We start from the raw sequence: 23611 nt of genomic DNA on the forward strand, positions 1-23611 counted from the left end.
GCGTTCCATAAGCGTTCTGTACACGTTTTGTACGTGCCTCCGGACTTCAGATTTCCCTTAACACCTTTTTTACGCTGCGGAAAGTCCTTGCTCCCAATCCTGTTACGACTCCTTCCCCCTTGTTTGTCTCCACACGTGCCAATGCATACAATCCGCATGGTCATACATAAATAATATCTCCATATGAATTCTCCACTTTTGAATAATATGGACATTTAATTATTTTATTTTATTTTTTTATTTTATTTTTTTATTTTTTTATTTATTTTATTATTTTATTTTTTTATTTATTTTTTTTGTTTAAACCCCCCCCTAAGTAATGTAACAATTTTTAAATGAACTGCTTTAAAATGCCCCATTGAGCATGTGTACAACGAGGAGAACATTTCCACACAACAAGGCAAACATATCACCCGCGAAAAGGCCAAAAAAGGCAACCTCTCATTTACCACAATTGAACATTAAATTGTTCCTAAAAAAAATTATCTATGTAAGAAACAATTCACGTTTGAAAAAAAAAAGAAAAAGAAAAAAAAATTTTAAAAAAACGCAAAGAACGTGTACGTGTCATCCTATATTCGTATAAGCTTCTCTAATTTTGGCACAAAGGTCAGTGGTACACAATTTTATTTTAACCACATTTCGCATATTTCCTGTCACGTAATAATAATCCTCGACGAACAAAATAAGTAACAGAAAAATATACACATACGCTGCATTTATGTATCCACTGCACATTTGTATTTATGTACCTACCCCTTCGCGATAGTACTCTTTTTATCATTTCTTTTTAACAAAATGAGGGATTAACAAAATTTCTCCTTCAATTTTTCCACTTCTCTATATACATGAAAGCATTTTATTTTATTTTATTTTATTTTATTTATTTATTTATTTATTTTTTGTACACCCCATTGAGATAACATACCTCACATAGCATTATCACATATGAGTGAGTACAAGAGAAAGTAGTAAACGTATTAGCGTGTTTTCCTGGATTGAAATATATTAACCTCCTCTTGAACTCCCCCATGCTCGTACGCATTTCTGTATAATCACAACAAAGTTTGAAAATGCTATCATTCGTAAAAAGCGTTGGCAGAGGTTTCGCGCGTAGCTACACCTGGTGTAAAAGGTATGACAGAAGGTCCAGTTATTAAGAAGCAAATGTACATATGTGCATAAGCGCGTACACACATAGGGGCCTATCCCTGTATGAATATTCACCAATGAACAAATTGGCGCATGTATGAGTTAGAACGCGGATCAGTTAAGCCAATTTAAAGAGAGACCTATTTCTAACGTATTGGCCACCGTGTTATATCCACGCATATATATCCTCATATGTGTATTTTCACGTGTGCACCTTTTTGAAAAATTCGTGGACCACTTTTAAAATTTCCTCTCCATGAACCCTTCCCCCCCCTTTTCTTTTTCCTGAATTATTAGTGCAAGTTGTCGTAGATTTTTCAGCGAAGACTATTTTTGGACTAAAGCTAATGTCGGTCCATTCTTCATCGTCCTTCTAACTGCGCCCTATTGGTTGGGAGGCATAAAGGTAAAAGAATTTCCCTATTAACTTCCTTTCAGTGGAAATAAAAAAAAACTTATATTTTATTCTCACCAGGAAAAGAACAGAAGAAAATTGTACCATTTCATTCCCCTTTTTTTTTTCTATCCCATTTCCTACTCCTTCCTTTACCTTTTCCATTTGTAGAATATTTATTGGACGCTTCGCTACGAACAATTAAATAAACAGGAAATACTCTCTGACCGATTCACCTGGTTGTACGAAAGGATGCTGGAAGACGAAGTACATAAGACCCTTTTGCAGAAACTGCCCTCCTATAACTTTAAAAATAATGGCCCAGAAAATATGTTAGGCCCAAGCCAAATATAACCTTCGCTTCACTGCTACTTTTTATGTACTGCTTAGTGATACCAGTTAGTATAATATTTAGTGTGCAAGACTGCAAGTGAATTTTTCTCCTTTTGCCCTCGTTTTGGACACTCAAATATTACCTTTTTTGAAAAAGTAAAACTCCTTTTCGTACACACTGCACCTACGATTGAACACACCATTGATAATATTACCAAACTGATGTAACCCCTTTCTTCCAATATAATAAGATTGCGTAAAATATTCGCCATAACTCTCCACATTATCAGCACAAACATATTTTTATAATTATCAAAATAACACTCCTTCGAAATATGGAATCTTGCCCTGAGGTGAAAATAAATTTTCACCACATTTATAGCAACCAAGAGCTCAGGAAAAATGTGTACTTGCCAAGCAGTGATACGTTCACTTTTCTTGAGGCTCTAGAAGAAGATGTTGAAACCATTTCACCAACTGTTCACGCGGCTCTAGAAATGGGGTAACTTCAAGAACGAAAAAAAAAAAATAAAATAAAATAAATAAATAAATAAAATAATAATATTATATTTTAAGGCAAATCCCTTGACACAACTATGCGTGTGTAGAAAAGAGCGGAAGCATATTTATAAGCGCCTTCTTCACACGTATATGAACCTTTGTATATACCTACACATACACAAATTTACTTTTGCCCGCATGAACTTTTTTGACTATCCCCCTCTACAGAACAGGAAGTGGCTATCTGATTTTGTCCCTGTACGAACTACTGCTGAAAAGGAAGAAGAAAATTAACCTGCTGTACTGTCTTGACATTAACGAGAAGGCCTGTAAATGCGTAAGGAAGTTAACACTCGAAAATAAAATTTCAAACGTCGAAATAATTAATACCGATTTGTTTAGCAACTTGAAGCACTGCAAACAATTTGATCTGGTCTTATTTAACCCCCCTTATGTTGTGACAGAAGAGGAAGAAATGAACAAAACAGATATTGTTGCATCCTACGCAGGGGGAAAATATGGAAGAGAAATTATTTTAAAATTTCTCTTAAGCGTATATGACTATGTCAGTGATAAGGGAGTTATATACCTTCTCATGGAAAAGAATAACAGGCCAAACGAAATATTGAATGATGGAAATATATCCAGTAGGTTCAATTACACAGAACTGAAAAAGAAAAAAACATTAAATGAAACCATTTTTATTTACAAACTTAGCAAAAAAGGTTCCTAATGCTTTGAAGTTACCAAGTCATTTTTCTTTTTCTAAATACATGCTCGTAACACACAATTACATGTTAGTATATCCCAAGTCCATACACACCATAAAAAATAGAGGAAGACATAATAATTGGTGTGAATCAATCGTAACAGAGCCTGTGCTTTTTTTCTTCCGCCTCTTTTTTTTTTTTTTTTTTTTTTTTTTTCTCCTTCTTTGCCCTCCTTTTGTTATATTTCAACAATTGTGCGCTACATGTATATCACGCGACATCGTCAACCTTCAGTGTTGCAATTTTTTAACAATAATGAACTTGATAAGAGGTTTATAATTTAAAAAAAAATGCCACATATAGATGTTTCTCCAATTTTGCGAAATCGTCCTGTTGCTAAATCCATGTATAATGAAAACCGATGCGTGAAATACGTAAACAAACGGGGAAAATGAATTATATATAAATGTGCGATGTGCGTTTGAAAGGATCGTGGGCGGAGGGAATGGAAATACAAGGTGGGACAGCGGTATGTAGAAAAAAAAAAAAAATGGCTCCGCAGAACGGTGCCGTAAAGACGTTAAAACAATGAAGTGGGACAAAAGACGAAATAAATAAATGAACAAATAAGAAGAATCAAAATACGTACGGACAGATTTCGTCGGATACCACAATGAAAGGGAAGAAAATAAAATGTAACGCTATATCTTCATAATTTAAAAAAAAAAAAAAAAAAAAAAAAAAAAGTTAGAGAAAGTGCTCCCTAAAAATTGATCATTTAGAAGGAGCACTAAACCATCACTATAGTCTTGGCACGCTTTTCCTAGTATCAAATTGGTTTAGCTTTCTATGTGCCTTATGTATGTGCGCTGCAAGTTTAAACTCTTTTCCGTTTAATGCTTGCTCAATTTACCCACGCAGCATGGGATTACTTAAATTTTTTTAATTCACACGGGAGCTCACCTTTTAACTGTTTTTTTTTTTTTTTTTTTTTTTTTTTTTTTTTTTTTTTTCCATCCTCAAGTTATTCACTTCTCCCCCTTCAATACCCATTTTTACACATTATAGAAGGACCAAATGAGGAAAACAAAAATTGCTATTGACGAAATGAAGTAAATAAGAAATCTATTATCTTCCATCCACATAAAAAAATTTAGTCTCATGGCTTGGCGCCTGAAACTTATATTTTCCTGATATAATTTTTCACTCTTGTTAACTAGAATGTCTATTTTTTCTCTCCTTTCCAGTATCTTCTCAATATTTTCGATGATGATGTTTTGTATGTTGCTTATTTTGTTTTTTATGTTATGCACATCGTTCGATTCGTAGTTGTTGAAGATTCTCTGCAGAGGGGGTGGTGTTGGTGGTTGGTTGGTTGGTTGGTTGGTTGGTTGGTTGTGTAGTATCCGGTTTTGGGTGTGTTGGTTGTAGAAAGGTAGAGGAGCTACAATTTTTGTGCTTTTGCGAGATTTCCTATAATGTGTACATGCACGTTTGGGTACCCCAGTCTGGATTCTACGTAACGTTAATGCTTCCTTTTGCCAAACAGAAAAAACGGCACAGTTTCGCACTTACCATGTTTTCCCTCAAAACGGGCTTAAACTCTTCATCCAGTGATAGGGCAATAAAATCAGACGTGTAATTAAAGTGCTTAAAGAAACTGTAAAAGAGGGGAAAGGGGGGAAGGGAAATAAATAAAAAAAAAATATATATCCACTTACATGCATACACACATATTCACGTACACCTATCAGATGACGCGGAGCGACCCTTAAAATATAGCCACTGCCTTACACTTTCGATATTTCTTCTAGAAAAGCGTAGGGGGTTAGGAAACCTAGTTCCTTGTCCGTCATGGCCATGAACGTGATGCCATTTTTCATGAGCTGGTGAAAAACGTAGCTAAAGTGGGGTGGAAAAAAAAAAAAAAAAAAAAAAAAAAGAATCTTTGTAATAGGGAAACCGAACATGCAAGTTTGCCCACTTATATAAATATGCAATTTGGGGCTAATAACGATGTCCTCATGAGCGCCTTTTTTTTTTTTTTTTTTCTGCATCGATCTCTCTCTTTGGAACGGATTGCTCCATTTGCTCCCCTCAAAAGAGTACTCATCGTAGATGTAAGATTTCCTCGCAGAATGGGGGGGAATAATCTCCAGAAGTAGTCTGCTTATGTTAGAAAAATTTCCTCCGAATTCGGTGTATTCTGCAAGTACTGTTTTGTCTAAAGAGGGGGATAATAAAAAATGCATCTGTGGCTTTTGCCCATACGGTCATCTGTGCACATGTTCGTACACATGTGTTTGCATAAAATATACGTCTGCTCCGCGCAGCATGTACTGGGCATGTTTCCCATATTTTCAAGTTTCAATTTTTCACTCGTATTCTTTATCACCTCTTGCTACTAAACCGTAAATTATAGACATTTTTTTCCGTATTAAATGGGTACTTGTTTATTCTTTTATTTGTTCAAGGCTTATCTTCTCTTTTGTAGATTATGTATAGGTTTCCTAGCTGCTACCTATTCTGTTAGATTCCCTTTCTCAGTTACCTCGAGCCTTCTTTCCTGCGCGTACTACAACCTATATGTGCTTGCACATGCATATAGTATGGGTGCACCTTCACCTTAACCCCTTTATGTAGGTATTCCGTTTGCGAAGTGACATATGTGTGAAAAATGAGTAATGTGCTTGCGGTCATAAAATATGCATATAATTCCTTCACAAAATAAATATCCTTGGAAAAAATTAAGCAGCCCTTAATAATCCAAAAAAGAGGTTTAGTTTATGCTATGATCGAGTTAACACTATACCATATATGTGCGTAATCGTTTACATACATATACATGTACATATTTGTACATAGAGGCACATAGGGGAGGAAAACCTTTTTTTTCTAATGGCTACAGAATATATGCAAAGTGTAAAACCTTGTCGACGTAAATTCCAATCAGCATAGCAAAGATTAAAATATGTTTACCCAATGGTGCGCAAAGTACTCGGCGCTTAAAAGGGGAGGCGGGTGTAATTCGCCGTGCTCACATGAACTGCAAATTTTGTAGGCGGCATGGTATAACATCGCATCCATTACTAAACTCGCAAAAGTAAAGAAAAAAAAAAAAAAAAAAAAAAAAAAAAAAAGCAGAGATGAAACAATTGTGAACATTTTTCAAAATGCTAAAATGGAAAAATAAATTTTAAATAGGATTTTTTTTTTCTCTCACTTTCGGATGACGCCATATGGTAGGATAAAGAAGTATATCAGGTAATGGGAAAATGGCGTGAGAATGCTACACTCCCAGCGCTTGAGTTTTATACATGCAAGTGTTTGTGCAACTGAAGCATTTTTTTTTTTTTGTTCTTTTTTTTTTCTGTATAACGGCCAAATAAAATACGTGTGTATATAATATAATTTTAACGTTTTTCTTTTTTTCTGTGTATCCCTCCTGTCCCCACTCTGTTGGCATTGGTATAAGTAGCTTTTAATTTTTTAACGTCTAGGATGAATGGTCATCAGCTGTGCAACAACCCGAAGTTATCTGCGCGCGCATGCGTTAAGTCTACCCGCAGGATTCTCAAAAGAACGAAACAACCAACGTACTTGTCAACGCATTAATCCTTTCACACATTACAAAGTTAAAAAAATACAAAATGTGCACACTCAGTTCCTACACAACCCCCGACACCAACAAACAACCAACACAACCAACAAACAACACCAACACCAACACCATGTCGGAGGAAATTTACAAAACTGTTGTGGAGAAAGTGCTTCAGCACACCTGCCAGGAAAAACCGAGCAAGTATTATTTTCTAATTAAGCAAAGCCAACAAAACACGAAAGATTTTTCGCTAGCCAAAATAACCTTCAGAGAAGAGCCATTGCTGAACCTGGAGGATAACCTTAAGGAAGATGAAACATTTGCTTTAGTTTTTAACAATTCAGAAATATCACACAAAAAATTGAAGAAGAAAACAAAGGAAGAGTACTTATTAGGAAAATTAAAATCGTCCAATGATTCTGTGTCTGATGAACAGATCGTAGAAAAATTAGAGAAACTCCTAAAATGTGAAAAAAAAAACAAGGAAAATATTTTTAAAAAGAATAGCCTTCACGAATTACATAATTCTTACGCATTCTATGATGATGCATTTTGCGAAAACTTTTACTTAATGGGCGATGAGTATGATCTTCAAATATCCAAACAACTAAATGGCTTGTCCGTCTTATCACTAAACAAGTGCAGCACAATTTTTTTTAACATTTTAAGCGATTTAAAAGCTGATACTTCCAAAAGTTTCATACAATTAATTAAGGAAAATGTAAAAGTAGAATACGATCCAAGATTACTAAATGCTCGTGTATCCGGGAAGAGGAAAAAAAATGCTCTTTTTGTAAATGAAAATATGACTATATTAAAAATATTTTATAAAGATAAGCTATATATGGTTAAAAATAAAATATGCGGTTACCAACTCGATATTAATGAAAACCTCGTCGAAAACCCCTACCTCCTATTTTTGGGCCAACAGGAGGCGTGGATACTTATCTTAAAATGCAAGGAGGATGTTATTTCACAAAAATGTATAACTGCAATTCAGTACGAAGAAAAACGGAAAAGTGTGATTGAACAGTACAACTGTGTTTTAGATTCCTTGCGGAAGTAACCCTTTTAACCTCTTCGTGTGTCAAACATACGAGCTCTTTCCCGGCGTAGACCACTCGTCGCCCCCTTTTTTTTTTTTGTTTAGTATCATGCAATTCTTCCTGTTTCGTTTGAAAAAAATTCACACAGCTACGCTAGCTACCCAACTTTGAAGCTACGAAGGGCGGGTACAAAAAATGTAATAATATATATATACCTCCTGCCCTGCGTTGTTAGTATATAATTTTTTTTAGCGTTTCGCATTATAACTATTTGTTTTCACTGCCAAGTGAGAAAGTTTTTAAAACAAATGAGGCATATGAAATGGGCCTAGTGCCTACAAGCAGCTATACAAGTGTATATGACTAGGCGCCTCTTGGCGCGCATGTAAATGTATGCATAAGAGCATCTACACTCGTCAGCGCGAAGGTGTGTTTGCGGGGGAAAACCCAGTTCCATATAATGTAATATGAAGAAAAGGCAAAATGAAAAGTGGGAAAATGAAAAAGGGAAAAATGTACAAATGAAAAACATTTTCACTTTATCAGACATTAAAAAAAAGAAAAAAAAGGAAAGAAGGAATCTATATGTAATTATCAAAAAATAATAAACGAAACAGATTAAAGTTTAACAACTTAATAAAAAAAAAAAAAAAAAAAAAAAAAAAAAAGGGGAAGAGAAAAATTAACATTTATTTTTTACTTCTATAAATACACTCTTTTAATTACAATTAGTATATTTTGACCTAACATATACACATATATGGTGTGCGATTTCGCACGCTATGTATATGCGATAATTCTCTTGGGTTCATTATTATTTTTTTTTTCTTTCTTTCCATTTAACACACTACAGCAATATTTAATTCTGAATAAATACAAATGGTAGGTAAAAATAAAAAAAAAAAAAAAAAAGGGAATGAAAAAGTACTGAAATGGCAAATTCTGCTAATTTGGATGATAAAAACCGATTTTGTAAAAGATTATTATCTCTTTAGTTATTCCTTCAGAATAATAATCTGGTAATTTAATACGTTGAGCTTTTACAGAAAAAAAAATTTAGTGCCTGATGGCAAAAAAAAAAAAAAATTCTGCATATATATATATATATGAGAAGTACACATACTATCAAATATATATATATATACGTCTTTTAATTAATCAGATGTCAGTTTTCTTCTGAATAGTTTGATTTTTTTTTTTTTTTTTTTTTGTTCTTCTGTTAATTCTTCACCAGATTTAGGGTTGTTATTTTAATTCCTTTCCATTTTTATTATCACATGGCTAGCGTTATAATCATAATATATAATAATAATAAACTTCTTCATTTCAACTTTTTTTTTTTTCTAGCACAATGATCCATTTATATTACTCAATTTTGGCTCCTTCCTTCGTCTACCTCACTTACTACTATGTGTACACCTCCGTAACTTCCGTTTTTTTTTTTTTTTTTTTTTCAGTTTGTTTTTAAAAAATTCCCTTCCCCATGGTAATTTTCATCCATCTTATCATACGATTCGTGATCATCCCCGTGGGCAGTACTAGGGCTTCTGTTATAATAATTTTTATCAGAATTATTAATAGATATTTTATTTTGTTCACATATTTTTGCCTTAGCCAATTCCTCATTTCCATCATTCCCGCAATGGTGCAAATCACCATTTTGGGGTCGTTCCAATTCATTGTCCATTCCCTGTTTTTCTACTCCCCTACCAAGTTCATCATCTTCACTTTCCTCCTTCATATCCAATGAACCACTACCCTCTTCACATTTGCTATCCCCCTTATTTGCCGATGTCTGCGTTAGTTTTTTAAAAAACTCCTTGTTCATTTCGTTTTTATAATTTTCTTCATAAATGGAAGACTTCTTCCTCTTTTTCTCCTCTACACATATTTTATCATTTTCGTCTTCTTCCATTTGTTGTGTATCTCCTCCCTCTTGCACTTTCATATCACTATTGTAATCGTATGGTCTTTTCTGTTTCTTCGCAGGTGCCCCTACCTCCCCTGCTACATCTTTCGCCTCGTTCCTTTGTTCCTTTGCGAGATGCTCCTTTTCGTATTTAGCCTCCATATATTCATCCTTTATCAGCTTGCCCTTTTGGCTAAATTTGTTGTACGAATGTTTACTACTGCTGACGCTTTCGTAGGCTTCACTCGTTGGGGGATCTTGCGCATCTTGCGGTAGCACCTGTTCGTTATTCGAGGCATCCTTCACAGTACTGTCATTGCAATCATTATTATGCTTTTTCTCAATTAAGTCATCATTACCAGAAGTGTTATTAAAAATAGAACTTATTTTCTTATTCAGAAAATTTGTAAAACTAAAATTAAATTCACTTTTACTTGAGTTATTATTCTCTTCTATTCCTTCCACCTCTGCGGGGGGTTGTTCACCAAACTCTCCCTTTAGCATAGTTGCGTACTTTGAATTGTTACCATTTAACGATTTTTCTTTTGCTAATGCATCTTCCTGTAAATTTCCATCATACGCATTATTAGGGAAGCCATCGTAATGCGTCATTATTATATGGGGGTTACTATTTTCATTTTTAACCCCGTCGATGGTAGAATTGTGTGAATGATTATTCGAAATGATATTCGTACCGCTATTCTTCTTAAAATTAGCATACGTATCATCATTCGATTTATCATCCACTGTCGCATTATTGTTAATAGAACTGCTTGAGGGATTATCCCTTCCTTGTGCAGAATTATTGGCACTGTCCTCCATAGGGGCATTGCAATCGTTTTCATTATTATAACCTTCATTGTCATTAGAAAATTCGGAATCCTCTTCTGAGTTTTCATCAGACACTTCATCATCGCAGTCTTCATCCTCCTCCTCATCATCACTGTCCTGTCTGTCATTTTTTTTCTGCTTCGATGTGACGCTCTTATTACCCTTTTCATTTTTCTCCTTTTGTAACGAACTTTTTATCGTTTTCTTGCTATTATTTGTTGAATTACTGGATGTACTTTCTTTTTTCTTTTTTTTCACTTTTTTCTTTTTCTTATTTGATGAATTGTTATTTTGACCTGCGTTCCCACCACTTAACTCCTTTTTCTTCCCATTGGCGTTGTTGTTATTGCTTAAACTAGCTCCTTTGCCACTGGATGATGTGTTTACATTATTCTTTTTAATATTGTTATTTAAGTTATTGTATTTTTTTGCACCATTGTGCTTAGTGCCTTCCACATTATCCTCCTTTGTATCCGATACGTGATTATGCTCTTTTCCTTTATCATCAGAAAGGATGCTATCACTCATGTTGTTACATTTGCCATTCTCATCTTCATTCTCCTTATTGGATTTACTCACAATTTTCATAACTTTAGATTTCTTTCGCTGATTCCCACTAGGGCCCACATCATCCGATTCGTTTTTCACGTTGGGTGCCTTTCCCTCGCTCCTATTGCTACTAACGCTCGAGTCGTTTTTTTTACTGTTTCCTCCGCCACTGTTGTTATGGCCACTGTCGGTCTCACTATTCTTGTTGTTGCTTCTGTTGCTCACATTATTACTGCCGCCGGTGTTAGTACTATTATTCTTCTTATTTGAAGAGCTTTTTTTGGACTTTTTTCCTTGCGCGAAAATGTTCGCGTAATTCCTCTTGATATCCTTAAAAGATATATTGCTGTCGTTATAGTTTAACGAGGCAAAGTTTGAAAAGCTGCTGCTGTAAATGCTAGGCTTCGAATTCGTTTTCGCCTTGGGGGCATTACTATCATTTGTATTATTACTACTGCAATTATTATTGGTGTCTTTACCATTCCCGTTACTAACCTGGTTCATATTTTTTTTGTTATCTTGATTGGTTTTCCCGTCGGCCTCCTCGTTGTCAATTTTCCCTCCATTTTTCTTGCTAACGGGGTTTTTCTTAGCATTAGCACCGCTGGGGCCATGGCCATCAACATTGTTAAGGCTGGAATCATTTTTCAAATCACTAAAGCTGACAGAGTTGGACAGATTAGTCCTATTGACATTATTATTTCCAAACGCTTTGCTACTGGCGGAGCATGTGTTTAAATTATTGCTGTTGTTTTTCTCATTCTCCCGAATTCCTATTTTATTTTCCTGTTCCTCTGATAAATCATTCTCCTCAGCAAAACATTCATGTCTTTTAAAAAGGGAAAAGGGTTCCTTACAGGAAATTCTACCATTGTTATGTTCGGTATGATACTCTATAAATATAAATACCAATGCCTTCTGCATAAAGGTTACCAGAGCATGGCATGGAAGCTTTTCATCATGACTTATATAGTACGAGTTTTTCGATATATTTGCTTCATTAAAAAAAGCGTAGGCAGCATGGATAAATCCATTCTCTACTAAATAGCGATAAACAAGCAAATTAACTTCATCTGATGAGAGGAGTATTTTCATTTTATTTATAACGGAAACATTAACTCTTCAAGCTTTTTCTTTTTGTACATTAAAAAAAAAAAAAAAAAAAAAAAAAAAAAAAAGGGAACAAAACGTGGGAACAAACTGGGTGATGCTACTTTTGCGCAGTGCTTCACTAACCAGGCTCGTTTGGCTTCCCCCCCCCCTCGATCATTCCCTTGATCGTTTCCTTCTTTCCGCTCCTGACGCCTGTTGGTTGGCTTTCCCTTATGTTTGCCTCGCCCTTTTACTCCCCTGATTGTAATATTTCGTACTATTTTCCTCGTTCTCTTTGCTTGTTCCTTTTTATTTTCCCGTTTGCTTCTTATACTTTTATGTTAAACAAGTATATAAATACGTGCTTTTACATTTCATTTGGCTTCGTTTCCTTCTGTTTTCGTTTTGTTCCTTCATCTCCTCGAAACAAATGAATTTAATTTGCATAACTTCTCATTCATCAACTTGTACATTCATGCGTAATTTATGCATATAAACATAAAATGCTTTTTAAATCATGGTAAATATTGTTTGAATTTATGAACGTGCGTATAATAATATCTATATAACATGTATATGCTTGTATATAAATATGTATATGCTTGTATATAAATATGTATACGTTTGTATATGTATGTACATGTATGTATATTTTTATGCTTATTCAAAACATGTAATAATTGCTATTTCATATGCATTTTTTTTTTTTTTATTTTAATTTGTTGGCTAAATTTTACCATAAAATGCAAAAAAGTTTTATATATATTTACATATACGTATTTTAGGGTATCATCGTAATAATTATGAATATATATATTATATGCTATACTTTTTTTTCCCCTTTCCCAATTGTGCTTAAAAATTATTTATTTATCATGCTTGCCCTTCGTACGCTATGTAAATTGCTATATTATTTTCATGCACTTTTTTCCGTTTCCTTTTTTTTTTTTTAAACGGATAATAAAAGTATGTTACTTTTAAGAAAAAGCTGTTACCAACCCCCCCTTCGTTTGGCAATTTGCACTTCTACATTTCAATAATTATCAACCTTCATTTTATTTATTTATTTACATTCATTCATTCATTCATTCATTTCTTTTTTTTTTTTTTTTTTTTTTTTTTTCCTTTTCCGTTTCATGACAATTCATAAGAAACGTAATTTTGCCATGTACGCAAGTACATTGCATAATAAGTATATAATATGATTGTACAAACATGTATGCTATATATGCGAACATGCATATGAACATTTATACCATACAAAATTTATGTAAGCATTGTGCCTATTTGTACGCATCGTGCCTATCATACGCATTTTAATTTATGTCATCCCCTTATGCGGGTTACTCCTTTCTATTCCTTTTGTTTGCTATATATATTTGCCGTATTCCTTTGCCTTTTACGTCGAATGTTTTACATCATCTTAGATATCACTATAAAATGGAGGGTACGCACAAGATTATTTTGCATTGGCATATAATAAGGTTCACCATAATCCCCTTTCAATCGATCAGAAAGCAGTGTGCCTCGCATGTATGCCAAATGTACGTATGTAGATATATACATATATACGCACGTGCGTAACTTTCCGTGCTACTCTGTGAACTTACACAGCAATCATTTTCTTGTATATTTCCTAGGGGAACCCCCTACTCCATTAACAAAGGCGTATGGGAGGCGAACGTAATTAATATGTATGAGTACGTACCATAAGTGGGGACACGAATACGCACATGCACATATTACTTCATATGTACACCTATGAACTATCGCTTGAACAAACTTGATAATAATTACATAGGGACACCTTGTGCATGTCAGTTTAATCCTTCGTCCAATGGCTCGTTTTTCCCACCGCCCCCTTTTTTCTTCCTTTTTTTTCCGCCTTTTCTTTCATGGTATGTCATTCATAATCCCGCATGTGCACTCGTAAATTGCACTCCAACATTTTTCAAAGTCATTCCACAGTGGACACAAAGAACAAAAAGAAAGAAATTCATAAAATGGGGAAAAACTTAAATAAATTAACGCCAAGCTTTACGACTTCCCTTTATTCACACATTTTGCGAAAAATGCAGAAAAAGTGGGCTCAACGGAGGAATGTACGTTCGTACGTTCGTACGTTAATATGCTCGCACGGGCATTTACACTAATGTACATGTGCAGTATGCCAACCTCTATATAATATACGTGTACATATGTGTACGTACGTAATGCGTATACGCTTGTCCCCGTATCCGCTTCGAAAAGGAATGGAATAATAATACGCGGCACTACATTATAAGCACATTTTTTTGAGCAACACCTGTGTGTGATCACAACAAATGCACATTCGAACATGCATCCAGTTGTGCTGCCTACGTAGGTATTCCAAACAAACAATAAGGTGCTACTGATGCGTATTTTAACATCTTATTCCAAAATGCATCGCTCATAAATAAGCTCTGTTCAACACTGCGCACCTCTTACGTGTCTCCATAAGTTCATTGACAACAAACGCGGTAAGTGTTCCACATAAAAACATGCAAATATGCAAATGTGCAAATGGGCAATCGGCAAACGAGTCAGGAAGTAAACTAACATGTGGAACGCATATATGTGTTCTTATGTCTGTATGTATTTGCAAATACACCAGGAAAAACGTAAATTTCTTAAAATGAAAATTTATCAAATATGGAAAGGAAAAAAAAAAAAAAAACGACATAATAAAAAAGTACAAATTAATAATGAAGGATGTAATATCCGGCCCTCCCACACATAGTAAAGCTCAAATTTAAGTAATTTCTTTTTTTTTAAGCAAAAGAAAATATACGAAAAAAAAACTATATTGTTGTGCATACAAATCACACACAAAACAAAAATACGTTACTGAGAAAAAAAAAAAAAAAAAACATATATTTTTCTTTAAGCAGAAAAGTAAAATTGGACCATTGCCACTTCTTAAACTGTGCATGAAAAAAAGGTACATCAGCTTTTGTTAAGCTTTGTTTTTATGCGCTTAGTAAATGCTATGCCTATTTTTGAACATAATAGTGGTTGGGGCCTTATGAGACATCTACAATATGATTATCGACATTTGTAGATGCATACGTAACTGTACCTAGGAACAGACGCAAATTTTCGTGCAAAATTTTGAGAATGTCAACTAGGTATTGCTAAAAGCAGCCGTGTGAGTTCGGAATTTTTTTTTTTTTCTTACGTTGGTTGCACCTTTTTTGTAACAATTTTTTCTTTTCAATTTTTGATTGGTGCAACATCGCTTGGCGCAACGCCTCTTTTGTGGTTATCTTCCCTTTGGTTTTTTTTTTTTTCTTTTTTCTCCCCCCTCCGCCCACCATTCCCATCGTTCCGAATTTATTTTCCGAAAAGAAGCACACCCCAATTTATATAGCTGCATCCACAGCTCAATGTTCCATGTACGTAAAAAGGCCAGGATAAAAATACTCTCAAATTTTGCCTTCAAAATGTACGCAAGAAAAAATTGCCCAAAGAAACGAAAAAAATAATAACGAATAAAAACTCGTTTACACATATAGTAAACTCCCTTTTCATATTTTTAACTTTCTATATTACTGTATACAACACTCAAAAATTGGCATAAAATGGGCGGCATGACAAGACAACCTTGCGGCGTATCCGAATAACAGAAAAAAACAAGGTTCGTATTTAAACCTTACTGAATTGTAAAGGGGAAATGTATAGCAGCAGTTATACATATCAATAGAGCATACAGTTTTAGAATGAAAAAGACACATTAAAGTAAAAATGATTAAAAAGGGTTGATAATACTATGTATATATATATATATATATATATATATATATATATATATATATAACGCTTAACCTTAAAAAAAGAAAATACAAAAAAGAATTTATTTTTCCCAACATTTATTAAAATTGCAGCTACACAAAAAAAGAAGAATAAAAGACAAGGCGAACAGAAAAGGAAAAATCTGTCCTTAAAAATATTTGCGTGTATAGGAATCACACACGTTCATGCATATTGTACACACATATGCATGCACATTATAAGGGTAAGGAAAGGAGCGGGTGTAGGCATTACACTTTCAAATAAGCTTTATATAAAATCCGCACGGTAAATACATCATTCATAAGTATAAATGGCATGGAGCACAAAAAAAAAAAAAAAAAAAAAAATGAAAAGATGAAAAAGAAACGAATTGAACGATGCATTCACACAATGTGATCTTTTTATATATACGAATATCTAGCCACCTGGCCGCACCTTCTCCGTTTATATCATCCTTCCTTTATACCTTGATCTTATAAATCCTACGGACCGTGGAGATGTACACAGTATATAGGTATGCATATGTGCTAATAAATGTAGTGTCTTCTCCGCTGGACATTCTACTATGCCGCAAGAGTACACAAGATAAAAGGTGAAAGATGAAAAGTGAAAGATGAAAGGTGAAAGATGAAAGGTGACAGGTGAAAGGTGACAGGTGAAAGGTGACAGGTGCATTTCCCAATGTCACCCTCGAAAAAAAAATAAAGTGAGGACGAGTAAAGGGGCAAACAAACAAAACATTAGGAGGATTTCCCTCTGGGATGATTCCCCCTTTTAACGCATTTCCAAAAGGAAGTACGACTCTTCTCGCTACTTAATAATCATCTTGAACATGTTCTTTTTTAGAAAATAATGCAAATAAGGCCTATATCTATTAATTTTAATTTGTTGCTCATCGAAAATGCCATTCAATTTTTCGTTGTCCTGGGTTAATAACAATCCATTTGCAGCTTGCTCATTGACGATCTGTAAAGGGGCATGCGAATGACATATATGCATAATCCGTTTGAAGCCATGTAGAATGGTGCTACTCTCTTTAAGCGAGTAATGACACATATGCAGAGGAACTTAAAGGATATACACAAGTGTGGCACGGTACAGATGAAAAGATAATAAGCAGGCGAAAGGAGCGCTTAAATAGCACCAACATGGTGATAAAACCGACGAAAAATCAATCCCAATGATATGGGAACACCACTCCGCACACCGCTCGCAATTACCGTCTTCTTCAAATGCATGAGCATATCCGCGCCTATCTTAATGAGGCAGTACTTCACAACGTCCTTGTACTTATTAACCAGGTGCGGTATCAGGCTCTTTGCGAGCTCTATATTTCTGTAGTAACTCCTGAGCAAGTTTTTTCCTAGTAATAACTTCATAGTAATTCCCCCCTTATCCAGTGTGCACTGATGAACGTCCACATAGGAGAGAATAATCTGAAGATCTTTCATACAGTGTTCATAGACAAGAAATATATTTACCACTTTGGGAGAGAAAAAAAATGAATGCTTTGTATTAATTTTTAGTTTTGATAGTAGCACGTTAAATTCGTATTCAAACCCATTTCTATGGTCAATGCTCCTCCTCCTTTTGTTGCTATTTTTGTTTTTTCCTTTATCAAAAGCATCTGCCCATGCTTTAATTGGGTTCATCCGTACTTTTTTCAACGCAAAATCAGCAGACAAATCTAGAATCGATGTAAGTGTTAATAGACATTCACCCGAAATGAATCCGTTAACATATAACTTTTTATATAATTCTCTGCAAGTATTAAATATCATGATATACAGTTCACCCTCTCTTTCTTTTCGAACAATTTTTTTTTTGAGTGAGCTGTAAAAAACATCATCCTTGGACTTCCTCGACTTATCTTGACTTTTACCGTAACTTTCGTGGCTTCTTGCCCTTCTTATTTCGCTGAATAATTTATTTTTTATTTTCATTTTCGGTCTTTTTAAAAAGCTGTAAAAAGTAGCAACATGTTTCTTCTGACACACATCTTCTATGCATTCGAAATTTATCGTGCGATCTGTGTCATACCTTTTTGCCGTGAAATCTGCTGTGTTGTTTCTTTGCACTTTGGGGATTCCCTTTCCTCCATCGAGGAAATCTCCATTACTGTTGTTATTATTACTCACAGAGTTATCATTGCCTCCTTTTCTGCTCGAGTTAATTCGACTTATTCTTCCGTTTTGGCTACCTCCATTGAGGAAGTCTTCACTCTCACCATCAGCACAGTTTTGGATATCGCCTTTTTTACGTTTTCCCCCTTTATTGCCATTCACCTTTAACGCACTCGGATTACTATCCCTTCTTGTTCGCGGAGATATAGTGAAATCAAACATACCTGTGCAGGAAGCGCACTTTGACTTATTCATATTTTTCATCCTTTTCCTTTTCTCAATTTCATTGTTCATTAACATTAACGTTTTGCTGTTAGTTCCCTTGGTAGAAATGTTCAGTTCCGATGAGTTTTTCATCTCCATCTTTAGAGAGCTTTTCTTATCATAGTTCTTGTTGAAGAAGGACGATATTCTTTTCCCATCGCTGTCCATGGCGAATAAATTTTTATATGTTAAGTATTCCTCAAAATTATGTTCGTTATTTTTGCTTTCACTTCCATCATAATTTATAATATCATCCACCACGTTACCCTCTTCATTTGTAACACATGTGATGCAGTTTTTAATGTCTCCTTCTTCTTCTTCCGCTTCATCGTCTTTTTCTTCTAAATCATTTTCATGTCCTTCTCCCCTTTCGTCCTTCACAAAATCCTTCTCCTCATCCTCCTCGCATTCATGTGATTTTTCCTTTTGAATTTTTATAATAAAATTGTCGCTCATCAGTAACTCGTTCTCCCCTTGATCTGCCTTAGTTACCCCTGGTGTGTCTTCATTAGTACCCTCTACGATTCTTTTCAAATCCTTGTAGTTGTTTAGCAAATTTTCGTCCATCTTTGTGATATTTTCATAATTTATATTCTTTATTAGGTGCTCCTCCCCAGGCCTGATGTCATTTTGTACGTATTGTTTTTCTCCTTCTGGGTTTCTTCCCATCACACTTTCTTTCATCGAATCGATTTCTTTGCCCCAATTGCCCTCCTTCAGCGAACCTTGTTCATGCAAAATATTAAAATTTTTTTTTTTCTTCTTTTCCTTCTCGCTGTAATCTTGCGCACCATTTTTGAGGTCTCCATTACTACCTTTCTCATTCTCTACACTGCTCCTAACAAGCAAATTGTCACTTAACGTTTTGGGTAAATCCGTGGCGTGTTCGATTAATCTTAAATTGTACTTTGGATTGAAGGCCTCCTCGTTCTTGTTATCAACGATACTATCAATGACAGTGAAGTTCTCTTTCTCCGTTTTGGTTCTCTTAAATTCTCGATAATTCATTTTGTTTATAAGGCGGTCATACGTTTTTATGGAAATCTTGGCATAGTTAAAAGCATTCAGATTTTTTATTTTACTGTTCTCACACACCTTATCTGTGTAGCATGATTCGTTATCTGAGAGCTCATTCAGATGGTTACTGAGCTTATCTAAATTTTTGGATGATAGTGAATAGTTTATATTGGTGTAATTATGTTCGTCTTCATCGTTACTACTGAAATAGTTGTCATTATTTCTGATGATATTTATTTTCATTTCTCCTTTCTGCGAAAAATTATCCAAGCTTCTTTTTCCTCTGGACATGAATTCCCCTACTCGCTGTCTCCTACTACCATTGTTTTTCATTCTTATTTTTTCTCTTATCCTTTTCTTCCTGCTATTACTGTCTTCGTTATTTATGTAACTATACTCATCACTATTATCTTCATATTCTATGTCCGTAAAATTGCTGTTTTTCCACTTAACCTCTTCGTATATACTTTTTCTCATTTTTCCGGAACTTGGATTTTCCCTTCCTGCATAGATTTCAACACTCCTTCCATTCGGGGTGCCTCCATCGTTGAGGGTGTCATTTTTTAGAACACTCGAAAATTCATTTTTTTGTAGAATACGCCTAGTGATGGAGGAATGGCCTGAATTTTTATTATCACTTTTTTTTTCCCCTCCTGGGTTTATCCTATTCTCCTTCTTATTAGGAAAGCTGCTCTGTCCATACGAAGAAATGTCATCGAAACTTTCAATCACTGTCTGCGAATCGTAAGCACGTTCCCAAAAAGAAATATCACACGAACTTATATCCTGCAGACAAGCATAAATATCTGGCAACCTCAAATCGAATTCTCCATATTTGTTCATTTTCCTCCAATACAATTCAGGCACAATTTTGTTGGAAAAGTGAAGAATGTTTGTGCCTTTAAAGAGCCAGTAATTTTTTAAGTTCTTCTTCCTAATATAGAAATTGTAATCAATCATTTTTAGTACCTTCTCTAAGTAAACAATTCTAAACGGATTGGGTGGATAAATATTTAACATTTTGTACAAGCACTCAAAAGTTAACCCCTGAATTGTCAGTATTAACAATACACTACCACTAATGTAGTAAGCCAACTCCTTAGTCAGTTTGTCGTTAATTTTATTTTCTGCTTCTATCCGTAATCCTAGGACTAGTACAATACCCCCTCGTAATCCTCCCCATATTAGGAGCAATATTTCCTTCCAATTTATAGGGTACCCAATTCTTGATAAAAAGGGAGTAAATATTACAATCATAATGGACCTTGCCAATACTAAATAAATATATGTCAATACGATGTACATGAAAAAGTATAAGTTGTCCTTGAAAACATTTTCCATCATCCCAAACGAAACTATTCCTGATATGATGAAAATGCTTGAGTTTCCCATGAGGGCGAGAAGCTCTACAATTTCTTTATGCTTTCTCTGTGCCACTTCGTCCAGGGCAATATGGCCATACGCGTTAATAAATAAACCATAACAAACTATTGCCAAAGGACCAGACAAGTTAAAGTAATACTCAGACACAAAGTAACTCAAGTAGCACATAGTTATGGTAGCTAGACACTGATTGTAGTAATATTTTCTATACAAATTTATCCAGGCAAATGTCAACATAGCCATCCCTATGCCAAATACGGGGCTTAAAAATAATAACTTCACAAATAGAATTACATACTGAGATGCGTTGGCCTTATACCCTATAGTTAAATAAAAAAAAAACTGAAATAATAATACAGAACTTCCATCATTTATTAACGACTCCACATGAAACATAGAACTTATCTTTGAGGGCGCATCCACTACTGACAAAATGGAGAGAACTGCCACTGGATCTGTTGACGATAAGATGGAGGCCAACAGAAAACTGCTACTTAGGGGAGATTGCTCTTGCCTATACATGAAGGAATAGTAAAACATAATACCCAGTATACCTACTTGTAATGCTACCCCTATAACTGCTAATCCTATTCCACCATAGAGAAAATTCTTAAAAGCATAATAATTTATGTCCTGAGTGGCTTCATATAGCAAAATTGGCAACAGAACAAAGTAAAGAACGGACGAGTCGATGTTCCTTGCGTTGATAATAGACTTATGTAAAGCATTCTCTTCAAACATGTTAAAATTTTTTGCTATTACGTACGTGCACATTCCATATAGAAACCATATTACTGAAACAGGGATATTCAGTCTGTTTATTTTGGAAAGGATAAATTGAAGCATAGTCGCGGAGATAAAGATAAAACAGAAGAAAATCATTCCTTCGGATACCTCATTCGACGCAGACGGCAATTGATTCCTATTTTCCTCGTCGTCACCTTCATTCTCACCTTCGTTTTCTCCACGCGAATCCACACTGAATTCGGTATTTTCCCTTCCATTTTCATAATACGCATTCCTTCTTACTCTCTCGCGCAGGATTCTGGAAGTGTGTCCTCTTTTCCGGTAAGTCAACCTCTTATCAGAACACCCAAACAGCACCAAATACTTCTCATTAACAAAATTTGCTCCGCAAAAAAGGTTGTATGCATCTTCAAACACGTTTAAACGGGATATATCATCATGGGTAACGCTAATATTGGCACATGCTTCATCTGAAAAATTTATATTTTCCCCTTGTTTTCTTTTCAATGTGCTTATTTTCATATCATCGTCTTTTTCATTCCCTCCCACAGGAGAGAACCTCATTGGACACACATCTTCTCCCGGGAGTCTCTCACTTATTTGGCATACATTATCTTCATTTTTCAAAAGCACAAAAAGTATACATAAAAGGAAAATTTTTATTTTTATGAAAACATTTAAAGAAATCCGATTTCTCTTTTTGCCTGATTTTTCGCAGTTAATCAATTTTAGATAGAGCATTTTCACTCGCGTAGCCGCAACGTTGTTGTAATTGCATCTACAAATGGGTTGTGCCTTGGGGCTCTCTCAAATATGGACTCCAAACGGGGAAAAAGGTGAAAACGAAAAAAAAAAAAAAAAAAAAAAAAAAAAAAAAAAAAAAGCAAACCAAAGCAAGGCAAGTCAAAGGAAGTAAAAAGAAAAAGAAAAACACACGAAATGAACACAGATACAATGCACATGAAATAGAGTGAAAGAAAACACCTCAGGCAATTGCTTTACATCTGGTGCTGAATTGCTTTCCCTCCCTTAGTCCCATTTATAAAGTGTAAAAACGTCATTTTCCCTAAAAATATGTGAATGCACAGAAGGAACGCCCGTTCTTCTATTGACAAAACAAAACACAAAATCACTACTTCACAAATGAGTAGAAACTTGTTCGTAATCTTTTCCTTCCATAATAAATATTGATATTTTAGGACCCATTCTCAAAATTTGTTCTTTTCAGAATATTCATACACAAGATTACAAACGTATGCACAAGGGTGTAACTTTATTTCTCCTATCATAATCTACAACCTGCCGTTTCTCCAGAAACGCAGAAAAGGTAAAGCGCACAGGCATGGAAAAAAAAAAAAAAAAAAAAAAAGAGACGTAAAATTAGGTATTCCCAAAAGTTAGGTCAAAAAAGTTATAGATTATACTACCTATGTGGAGACTTAAATACATCTGCTCACATTTACAAATGCCCACATATATACACGTATGAATGTACATGTGCATACAGTTCAAACTAAAATCAAACAGGAGGCCCACTTAAATTTGTATGCACTTTTATTTAGGCTCATTTAATGTGTCTCTAATTCTAGCTAATGTAAAATTAAAACATATCTTCTTCAATTTCCCCCTACTTTCCAAATTGCCAACTTTAAAAAATTTTCTTATTTTTACTCCACGACGAAATTGTTGGATATACAATTCTCCAAATAAGCGAATTCTGGAAACATAATAAAATGGAAAATACTGAGTTCACGATTGAGAGTACATATGAGTATACACTGTTACGTATAAACATTGAAATTTGAAAAAAAAAAAAAAAAAAAAAAAAACTTTAAATGTGTACACAACTATTCATGCCATGTGCACGAATTAAATCAAAATAAAATGTAATAATCCTGTGAAATGGAAAAAAACTTCTGTATTCTTTATTTGAAAAATTGGGCATAATGTCATACGCGATATTCGCGCTAAACAAATGCAAGTGTAAAATATGCCAGGTATTATTAAAATAAAAAAAAAGATGAAAAATATTTTTCCCTTTGGAACGAATTGTTTAGGCATACAAGTTGGTACATATGTATATTTGCACATACACACACGTCTTTAAAAAAAAAAAAAAAAAAAAAGGAAATAGCGTTTTCCTAAA

General features: G+C 34.5%; 6 protein-coding genes across 6 annotated transcripts; 3 read left to right on the top strand and 3 right to left on the bottom strand.

Moving 5' to 3' along the window:
- Positions 1–1073: 1073 nt before the first annotated feature.
- PKNH_1403200 (uncharacterized protein) lies at positions 1074–1900 on the top strand (the record flags this gene model as incomplete). The annotated part of the gene is made up of 3 exons (XM_002261886.1): positions 1074–1135; positions 1450–1558; positions 1718–1900. The coding sequence occupies 3 exons, from the start codon at positions 1074–1076 to the stop codon at positions 1898–1900; spliced, it is 354 nt and encodes a 117-aa protein (XP_002261922.1).
- A 314-nt stretch (positions 1901–2214) lies between these two features.
- PKNH_1403300 (methyltransferase, putative) lies at positions 2215–3113 on the top strand (the record flags this gene model as incomplete). Its single annotated transcript, XM_002261887.1, has 2 exons — positions 2215–2381; positions 2609–3113. 2 exons carry the CDS (start codon positions 2215–2217, stop codon positions 3111–3113), a joined length of 672 nt encoding a protein of 223 aa, XP_002261923.1.
- Positions 3114–4145: 1032 nt separating this feature from the next.
- On the bottom strand, positions 4146–5516 carry PKNH_1403400 (SNARE protein, putative; the record flags this gene model as incomplete). Its single annotated transcript, XM_002261888.1, has 5 exons — positions 4146–4433; positions 4666–4750; positions 4885–4992; positions 5200–5314; positions 5486–5516. The coding sequence occupies 5 exons, from the start codon at positions 5514–5516 to the stop codon at positions 4146–4148; spliced, it is 627 nt and encodes a 208-aa protein (XP_002261924.1).
- A 1305-nt stretch (positions 5517–6821) lies between these two features.
- On the top strand, positions 6822–7757 carry PKNH_1403500 (conserved Plasmodium protein, unknown function; the record flags this gene model as incomplete). The annotated part of the gene is made up of 1 exon (XM_002261889.1): positions 6822–7757. The coding sequence occupies one exon, from the start codon at positions 6822–6824 to the stop codon at positions 7755–7757; it is 936 nt and encodes a 311-aa protein (XP_002261925.1).
- Positions 7758–9190: 1433 nt separating this feature from the next.
- On the bottom strand, positions 9191–12121 carry PKNH_1403600 (LisH domain-containing protein, putative; the record flags this gene model as incomplete). The annotated part of the gene is made up of 1 exon (XM_002261890.1): positions 9191–12121. The coding sequence occupies one exon, from the start codon at positions 12119–12121 to the stop codon at positions 9191–9193; it is 2931 nt and encodes a 976-aa protein (XP_002261926.1).
- Positions 12122–16741: 4620 nt separating this feature from the next.
- PKNH_1403700 (sodium/hydrogen exchanger, putative) lies at positions 16742–22206 on the bottom strand (the record flags this gene model as incomplete). The annotated part of the gene is made up of 2 exons (XM_002261891.1): positions 16742–16897; positions 17152–22206. The coding sequence occupies 2 exons, from the start codon at positions 22204–22206 to the stop codon at positions 16742–16744; spliced, it is 5211 nt and encodes a 1736-aa protein (XP_002261927.1).
- Positions 22207–23611: the final 1405 nt, after the last annotated feature.

This window comes from Plasmodium knowlesi, assembly GCF_000006355.2.
Source record: "Plasmodium knowlesi strain H genome assembly, chromosome: 14".
NCBI classification, from domain to species: Eukaryota; Apicomplexa; class Aconoidasida; order Haemosporida; family Plasmodiidae; genus Plasmodium; species Plasmodium knowlesi.